A 9,929-nucleotide genomic window follows, 5' to 3' on the forward strand; every position below is an offset into this window, starting at 1 on the left:
TTTAATTACCTACCCACTTTTATAAATTTGAAAGTTGTTAAAATATGCCTCAGCTTATAACTGGTATTTATTTTCATGTTTCATGTCAGCCTTAAATGTTAATTATATTAATTTAATTAATTGTAATTTTCAAACTCGACAGACGTTTTCATATAAAGCAGCATTTTACCTTTGATTTTCTATTGCGAATTTCACTTCGATCACACTAATTACCACCTAACATAAAATCTAATTATTTATCATAATTATTCATATTAATAACTAAATAATATGACATTATAATTTAACACAAGTTATCAATATTTTGAAATGGCACTTTTCTGCGTACTGTGCTTTGGATATTTCTATACTGATGCATTCATATTTTGTGTTGCAAAATTTTATAATATTAGTTATTAAGTACGTACCGACATGTTTAATAATAAGAATTTTAAATAGAAATAAAACTTACACTAATGGAACCATTCGATAGACTGTACGATGTATTTATTTTACCTGTGAGTAAACTTGACACTGTCACTAAATTTCCAGTTTGACAATATACACCCTAAAATTCATTTTTGGCAGTTTTTTAGAAAGTTATAGATCAACAGCTGAAAACCTATAGAAAAAAAGAAATGCCAATTGCCAAAATAAAAACAGTCAACAAAAATGGTTTAGATCTTTTTATTTTACAAAATCGTTATGTATTTTTTAAAACGTACTTGCGATTTTAAATCAATATGCACAATTCTACGTTTATCCAGGTAGGAAAGAGGTAAATAAAATAAACAATAAAAAATATATATATAAATAAATAGGTATTTTTATTCCAGTCAAATACGAAAATCGCACTACGACATTCTCAATTTACGCAAGAATTGTTCAGACAAAGAAATTAAAAATGCATTTATTCAAATGAGTAAAGAGGTAAGTTTTCAGTTACTTCTGAGTCGTATAGAACGTTAAAGATTATATATAGGTTTTGCCTTATGTGGGTTCTATGTTAGTGGAGTTTTATTTTCGAAAGAATATTTTCGTTATGCATAATTAGTAATTATCTAATTGCTTTTACGCAGAATTAATATTGCTAACAAATTCACCTTTCAGTATCACCCAGATAAGAATAAAGATTCTAAAGCTCAAGAAAAGTTTGTTAAGATTGTTGAAGCATATAACATTTTAAGTAAACCGAGCAGCAGGGCACAATATGACAATATAATGGACAGCCAAGTAAAGACTCATTCATATGTGTATAGAACACATACACCTTACAAGTAAGTATTTTATATAATATAGATATTAAGAAAATCTATTGAAATATTCTTCGTTTATTTTGTATTGTTAGGTGGAATGTCTAGATATAAAGCTTTTTCATTAGCAGTGATTTAATGTTTATGTTTAAAACTATCTTATATAGAGGTATGAGAAGTAGCTTGACATTTAATATATTATTAAGTATTGAATTTCTCAATTGTTTGGTGTATAGCTGAGTTAGTAGATTACTATCATGACTCTATCTGTAAGTCTAGGAGATATGGAGTTGTGTCTCTATTGATTTTTTTAATATATTGTTACTAGTGTATGCTGTGCTATTAATAACATTAGTGGAGGTAGAATTATCTCTGAATTTTTAGCTCCGTGTAATTAGAAATTTTATGTAAATTTAGCAATAAGCACAAGGAGTCCAAGGTTATTATAAATTGAAATATTTAGGTGACGTTAATATTCTATTTATATATATCACTAGACAAAATAATGATAAAGTGCCAGTGACAATGACCTTGTTGAAATATTGAAAGTTGTTAATATTTCTTGAAGTATAACATATAAAGCAAGCAGTTTTAGTGGAATGCCAATGTTACTTGAAACTTCACTTGTGGAATCCAAAAACCTATTGTATATTTATTATTGTTTAATATTTTCAGCTTGAGAAAAAATACGGCATATAACTTTTACGAGCAGCCTAACAGTAAAGCAAATAATGAAAAAACAGGATATTATGGAGTGAAAGGATTAAAAAAACTTTCAAATCTGGCTATAACAGTACTATGTTTCACTGTAGCTATGGTTGGGGCTATAATACAACTGGTTGTAATAAGGTAAAATCCTCAATTTTATTTTAATTCATAGTACATGAAGGCGTTAATATTTAATAGGAGACAATTAATAAAGTGATTCTTTTTTTAGCTTAGTTCTGTCATTAGTAAGATAATTCAAATAAAAAATGAAATTCTTGTTTGTGTTGGAAACAGATAGAAATTTGATATCGAGATTGACAAATGTATTATTTTGAAATAATAAATTTAACAATGACTTGAAGCCTAAACTTGCATCTACCCTGATGCAAGTTGATCTCTATTCAAACTGAAATCATTTGTCAGTGATTTCTTATATTTGAGCATTGGAACAGACTAAGATTCATTAACTATTTTCTTTGTTTTTGGGAAATCATTTTCTATCCTGAATCTAAATAATAATTCACCTATATGAGTTATTTTTTATAGACTTGGTGATCAGCCTTTTGTGCCTGACAATGTTGGCTGTATTTATGAGGAGTGATTGTGTATGATCTCAGTCACACGCTGAAGCCACTACAATTCTGCTCAATTGGATATGATAACTTTACAATAATGTACTAACAATTTGGCAATAAGCCAGCACCATCTGTAGTATAATATTAAAATGAAACATTATTGTCTTATTTCTATCATTGCAATATTCATAATAGTTATGTAAAAACAAAGGTGTTGTTTTCTTCAGAGATTAAATTTAATAGAATTAAAATTTAGTTTTATAAGAAACAGAGTCACAAATTGTTTATGAAAATCTTTTGGAAGAGACCATTGTTTTTGGACTGGGAATTTAACATGATGATAAAATTTTCATTCTAGAACAATATTATTTAAAAGATGTCAACTGTTTGAATTTCAGACAGTCATATTTAGTACATCGAAGAAGGACACAAGAAAAGTCAAAGATTATAGCTGAAGAATTAGAAAAAGTACGAGAAAATGCACAAGGGAAATCTAATAGTGTAAGTTACTTTAAATTTTAACTAAATTCAGATTTGTTAAAACCAACTAACTCGATAACTTGGTAAATAGTTTGGCTACTATTAATTATCCAAGTTATGTCCAGTAAATACAAACTGCAACTGTAAACAGCTCAAACAATTTTAAACCAAGTATTCTATAAATAGTTTTAATAATAAATTAATGTTTGGTTATAACAATTTTAGACTTTTAACACATTTATTTATTATTGTTATAAGTGCCAGTCCTGGGTTCGATTTCTTAAACAATTAAGATCGAAGACGCACTACTTAAAGCCTCAGCTAGCATCGTAGTACTAGGCGCTAACGTATCGAATGATGTTCAGTTTCGCGGTCATTTAGAAGGGAAGGCTAAATTAGCCTCCAAAAAGCTTGGCGTGCTCAGCAAGGCGAGACGGTAGTTCTACACATGGAGTACTGTTCTCAACTCTGGGCGAAACTGACCAGTACCAGCTCCTTCCGCTTGTCTCTTTGCATCTTCTAACGCATTTGCTATGGAGAGTGTTCAAAGGAGTTGCAGAGACTTATCATCAGACATATACAATATACCAACAATATTTCTCAAGGCAGTTTTTGCAGCACACCAAAACTACGTCGACTTATCTGCCCCCTGTAGTATTTCCAGACTAAATTGACTTAGTGTCCTTCAAGAAAAGAGTGTACCAATTCTTATAAGGCCGCCAACGCAATTACGAGTCTTCTGGGCGACGGTATCATTTAACCCTTCTGTCTGTTTGCATCTACAGACAGACAAAAGCAGACGGGCTTAGGTGTTATTGGGCTATTATACATAGAATATCATATGTTCAGTTTTCATAATGATATTTATTTTGTCTGTACATAATTTTAAAATGGAACTAGTACAACTACTTGCTAATAAAAAGTAAATATATAAAATTGTTTTTGATTTAATGCTGAACATTCCTTGTTACAGATGCAGACACAAGCTTTGCTAGACAAAATCGTAAGTTCGTCAAACTCTACAGTGGCCACTGCGTCATTAGGTCAAGCATTGGCCAATGAGAAAAATAAATCATAAAAAGTGATTAGGTATGGCTACAAATGGTTAGGAATTTTAGTTTTTTATTGTATGCCTGGGATCATTTTCTTAACAGTACTGGTGACTAGATTTCTGGGAACAATCATATTGTATATATTTAAAATCTTATGTGAAATTTGATTAAAAATACATTATTTTAATCATACAGAAATGAAATTTAAAGTATATTACTAAAATATTGTAAATGTACTTTAAAATCGAACCCTCAAGATCAAGACTGTATTTTATTTGCAGCCTTAACATCGCAGATTAAATTAATTACATATTTAAAAGAAACATATTTTTTGTGATAAATACAAATAAAATTATAAAACTCGATGTATGAATAAAACCTCATTCATAAAAACTATGAATATAATGTATTCAAACATATTTATTTGTATTATTAGAGTATATTTATTTAATTATTGTATTTAAACATTGTACATGATAACAATTAACATTAAAAACCTAAAGAGATATGTTTAACAATTACATGGAAACTAGAAACAATTATTATGATTCCGAGTACTATATTGAAAATAGTCGTAATTAGTATGATTTAACTTATTGTAATATAAATTGACCGGTATTTTTAGATAACAGATAATGGTTTGTTTTATTTCTTAATGTTCACAGGTTCTTTTTACACAGCATAGTAACCTAATATGTAAATAAAAATAGCGAACTTAAAGTAGAAAAATACATAAAGATTTTGTGGTACTACCTCAATTTATTTTTGTAAATATTCTAACAATTAAGTAAATAAATTCATGAAATGATATGTTTTAATTCATTTGGAAACCCTTAGGCATAATATGTTTAAGATCAAATTTTATTACGTAACTGGAAAAAAATATTAGTCTATTATCTAAAGATGGGTAATTCGATGGTAAGCGAAATTTCCCGCGCAAATTCATATGCCAGATCATAATTGACATTTAAGAATGACATTTCATGTTTCTTATGTTACTGTGAGTTAATTATAATCTTTTAAGGTCGGGTATTTTATTTTTATACATTTACTAGGCAGGAATTGGTTTACTGACAAATTAGACTGATGAAGTCTATTAGCTACGCGTCATTTTGTCATTTTAAAACAATATGCGAATTGTGTACGCGTTTCCAATGGAATGCAGGAAAAGGGTAAATATTTTGGGATGATATGTCCGATATTTCTTATAAAATCAATACGCAGATTTGAAGGATATAGTGTTTATAAGTATATGGTCAAGTGCATTGACTTCATTAAACCCAAGGTCATTGACCCTCATTGTTCAACCTTCTCTACATTTAGTTCACTGGATTAGCGTCCTTCTAATTCAATGTTTGACAATATAGATGAAATTAAATAGTTTCAGATAGTCGTCGTATCTGTAACTTTCAAAATAAATATAGCTAGAAATAAGCAAAGAAGTTTTTAAAACAAATCTTTATTCCACAAACAAACATATTTGACTACAGAATCTTTGATTCCCTTTAAATATTGAGCAGTACTACTTGTACTATACTATATCAAAACATTTCTTTAATAAAAACTCTGTCATATAAATGCGGGGGATCGGGTATGATTATATTTATGTCAGAGAAAGCTCGCTGGTAAACGCATGTAAAGCCCATTTTTTCTGCGGACTTAGCGGAGTAAGCGCTGGAAGTGTCAATACGAATAAGCCTCATACCCAACTCCTTTACTGCTTTCCTGTAAGTTAAGTATTTTATTACTCTAAATACATCCAATAAAATCACCTAGTTTTTTATATTTTTAAATATAATTATAAAAACACATTGTAATTGTATTATATCTTATCGAATAGGTTATTACTCAACTATTAACATAAGTACTATCTCTTTAATTATAGACACACACTAGATTATCAATAGTAATAATAAAGGTACATATTCAAAATGCAAAAGCAGCGGTTAAGCCTTGTTGAAGTCATGAGTTGAAGTCCGAGCTTTGCATCAAGGAAATTCTTACTACGCTTCTACGTCCTCGGAACCGACTCGAATTACGATTACTTCGCAGCTCTCACCAGTTTCGGTAACTCTTTGGACAATAATAGATTGAAGTCGTTCACTCAAAAAATTATTACGGACTTCCTTTCGAAAAAGGAAACATGCAAAAATAGGCGATCACCCATAAAGTGTCGTACCATTTGAGTAATAATTGTAAGCGCAACATTATCTATGATATTCATGTAAACTCTTTTTCATTTGAATAACACAGATAATGTTGTATTTCGTCTCTAGAATATTGGATGAAATTATATTAAAGAAGTTCCCTCGCATTTCAATGAAAATCGTAGCAGACATAACACAAATAACTGTAAATTTGAGATCCAGATATATAAGGAAACATTGCTCGAAGGATAAAAAATAACCTGATTACTTCACAAGAAACTGTTTTGCTACATCATTGATCGTCATGAGAATTCCTTGAAATACTCGATCATTGTTTATTACAAATTTTGTTGCATACAAATATGTCAGACGAACATTTTCCTATTTAAATTTTATTAAATTTAATGTCTATCCATAAATAGTTTATAAGGAATTTGATGAATTATGTTGTTTTATATATTTTGTTACATATATAGATAAAACGTCAGGTAATAACATAATAATAACTTACAACTGTCAAGAATGACGCAACACATTTGTTCAAAGAAAACATTTTCTAATAGATAATATTTTTTTTGTTTGACGCTTCGCGCGCTTTCCAAAAGTCACAGATTACATATAAAAGTAGTTATGGTACAAAATAAAGATTATTACAAGAGTAATTATGTGACTAATGCGATAAATGGTAAAGAGGTTCTATAGTTAAACCAAAATCGAAAACTTACTCCGTTTCTTGCATGAGCTCATTCATGACACCTTTATTTCTCCAATTCGCATCTGTCGCCGCGAGCTTTATTTCTAACAGCTTCTCATCGTTTGGGTACTTTTCACTTAATTTGGCTCCGCTCTCGCGAATTTTTAACATGTTTAGAATCTTCTTGAAAGCTGGACTAACTGTCATGTTTAATATCATATCGAAGTCCAATGGCTGTGAATATATATCATAATTATGTTCAGTAAATTTTGATATCATTAAATGAATTACATCGATTATAAATGAGTGCCGAAAAGTTTACCAGTTGGCCAGATCTTAACCACGTGTTAGAACAGTGTTGGCTTAGTAGATCCAGCGTGCGATTCTTATCCTTGAGGTCGTAGGTTCGATTCCCGGATATGCACCAATGTCTATGTGTATATTTAACATTCGCTCGAACGGTGAAGGAAAACATCGTGAGAAACCGGTTTGCCTTAGACCCAAAATGTCGTGCTTGACGGCGTGTGTCAAGCACAGGAAGGTCACCTATTTGCCTATTTGATTGACAAATGATCATGAAACAAATACAGAAAATTGAGACCTAAAAAGTTGTAGCGCTAATGGTTTTTTATGTCCGCGTTTATAATTCATTTTATTGGATATTTGAAATTACTTGTGTAATTTAATTAATAAGGTATTACTTACATCTTTCACTGAACTAACATCATTAATAAGAACTCCAATTATATTTCCATCTATATCAACAGCCTTAAAGGATATTCCGGGAAGACAGTGGCGACAGTAGCGATCAAGATCAATGCATTCGTCACTCTCTGATTTGCAATATCCGACTTTATTGTTCAGCGGCTCATGAACGAAAAATGTTCTGAAATTATAAAAATATGTACCTAATTTTCAATAATATTTACTTTATCACAATAATTTTAACTTTCATTAATTACTTTTAGTTCCCAGACTTAAAACGGACCCAGAGAGCGTTTTTGTATGTTCAAAAATACCATTTAAATGAAACACATTTTTAATATAATAGGTAGCCTATGGGACCCCCAAAAAGAGCCACCACGGACATCCATTTTAGTGGGTGCAGTGCCGGCCTTTGAGAAAGGAGTATACTCTTTATTTAAAAAAATTTAGGTCGTATCTCCAAGGAAATAACCCCACCGTCGATTCAACAGTTCGCAAAAGACAATGTCGAATTCAAAGAGGTCAAGCCAAATTTTGAATTCATACGGCTCGTACGGCGTTGGAACGAAGTATCCCTCTTGAAGTATCGAGACGTTTGTACGAAACTCGGTCCACGAAACACCAAGTATTCTCCACCAGCACCACATTTCCAGAGCCTCTAATCTCTATTTTAAATGGACATAGTTATAAAAAACAGATGCATTGTGTTACATTTATTATTTCAGTACCTACTATATGTATAATTACTGCATTTTGATGTTCTATGTTTTTTATGTAACGGAACAAACGGACAGGAGTCTTATCTGATGGTAAGTGGATAATTGATACTGCCGCCCATAGATACATTTACAATGATATTGAGAAGTCAATTAAAGATTAGTTATCGCGTCGAAAAAGTTATCTGTTTTCAAAGATTAAAATAAATCAGTTCAGTTGAACTTGACTGGAACGAAACTACTCGAAATATTTTTTATTATACTATATTTTAATACCTTCTCAATAATTTCATGACCTCCTCTGTATCGGCTTCTTCAACGCGTTGGATTGTAAAACCTGTCATTTTGCCACTTGTTGACGGATATTACTTGTTTACTGATGGGAAGGAAACTATAAGTTAACACTATTTAAAAACATAAAATATCTGTTATTAAAAAGTAGATTAAATTTATGTTAACATATATTTTTAATATGTAAATAAATAACGTATCGTATTCAATATATATGTATAACAAAAGTTTGTTAATAAAGCTTATTATGAAAATGTATAAACATTTTGTTTGTGAACCTCTTATCTCCTAATGAGTGATCTTTATAATAATGAATAAACTTTGACTTAGTAATGTCGTTTGCATGGTGTGAAAACGCGTAACCCGTAACCAGACGGCTTTCGTATCCGCGTTATTTTCTTAGAACCTTTTTCTATTTATAAAAATCAATCCTTATGTAACAATTGACCACAGTGCGCAACTAATAACTAAAAGCAATACATTAAAAAAACAAACATTAATTCGGAAAAAAATAAGATACTATTGCAAGTAACGTCATCTTGTTTCACGGGTAATCGAACCCTGGGCCTTTTTTAGCTTATTTAATATATTTTTTTAATATTCAATTGTTTATAGGTTTAAACTACATACGAATTGCTACTGTGTGTATTTAAGATACAATTAAAATATAACACTGGTTTACTTAGATTTTCTATGCAACACTTAACTCATTCTTATAAATTTAATAACCGTTTTCCTCATTTACATAATTATTAATACATCTACAATAATTAGTAATATAAGAAAAACATTTCCATACGAAGTTATTGAAGCTCATATTTAACATAAATACAATATAAATAAACTCACCTTTTCAATATTTATACACGGACCACGCAAATTATATTTGGCGCGCGCGCATCGCTCCGAAAACCAGATAGACTGGTCACTGGTAGCAGCGATAATATTTACATTTCATTGGCATGTCAAGATAGCGCCCAAGTTTTTTATAGTTATCAATAAATGTATATACTACATTAATTTAGACTATTATTGTTTCGAAAAACGAATTTAGGTGAGGTTAAAAATTTACAATACGTGGTAATTGTTTAATAGGATTTTTCTACTTTGAATTCCGCGCCATCTACATCATCATATTAGAAGTTCTTTCAGAATTCTTTTGGATAGTAGATAGTAGAACTAGTAGATTGAATTTGTTTTTCTGGAAGTTTGCTGTCTGTGAAATTGCATTGTATTATTTATAATTAGCATATTTAAAAGCATTATCTGGCAATTAACACCATAGACAAGTCACGCATTTTTAAAGAATAATAATTTGGGTATCTACAA

The 9,929-nt window shown here is 30.2% G+C and overlaps 2 protein-coding genes across 5 annotated transcripts; one reads left to right on the forward strand and one right to left on the reverse strand.

Annotated features, from left to right (window-relative positions):
* The first annotated feature begins 585 nt into the window (after positions 1–585).
* LOC123714452 (dnaJ-like protein 60) lies at positions 586–4,425 on the forward strand. 2 transcript variants are annotated; one of them, XM_045668693.1, is made up of 6 exons: positions 586–746; positions 816–909; positions 1,090–1,256; positions 1,908–2,081; positions 2,914–3,016; positions 3,969–4,425. In XM_045668693.1, exons 1-6 carry the CDS (start codon positions 685–687, stop codon positions 4,071–4,073), a joined length of 705 nt encoding a protein of 234 aa, XP_045524649.1. In that variant the 5' UTR covers positions 586–684; the 3' UTR covers positions 4,074–4,425. The 2 variants fall into 2 exon arrangements, with proteins under 2 accessions (XP_045524649.1, XP_045524648.1); XM_045668692.1 differs by having other exon boundaries at positions 589–746; positions 801–909.
* A 149-nt stretch (positions 4,426–4,574) lies between these two features.
* LOC123714453 lies at positions 4,575–9,590 on the reverse strand. Of its 3 annotated transcripts, none has more exons than XM_045668694.1 (5): positions 9,450–9,590; positions 8,586–8,685; positions 7,594–7,774; positions 6,920–7,122; positions 4,575–5,772 (listed from the first exon to the last, which is right to left on the reverse strand). In XM_045668694.1, exons 2-5 carry the CDS (start codon positions 8,651–8,653, stop codon positions 5,589–5,591), a joined length of 636 nt encoding a protein of 211 aa, XP_045524650.1. In that variant the 5' UTR covers positions 8,654–8,685; positions 9,450–9,590; the 3' UTR covers positions 4,575–5,588. The 3 variants fall into 3 exon arrangements, with proteins under 3 accessions (XP_045524650.1, XP_045524651.1, XP_045524652.1); XM_045668695.1 differs by having other exon boundaries at positions 8,586–8,700; positions 9,450–9,525; XM_045668696.1 differs by having other exon boundaries at positions 8,586–8,713; positions 9,450–9,525.
* Between the last annotated feature and the right edge of the window lie 339 nt (positions 9,591–9,929).

This window comes from Pieris brassicae, chromosome 9 (genome assembly GCF_905147105.1).
Source record: "Pieris brassicae chromosome 9, ilPieBrab1.1, whole genome shotgun sequence".
NCBI lineage: Eukaryota > Metazoa > Arthropoda > Insecta > Lepidoptera > Pieridae > Pieris > Pieris brassicae.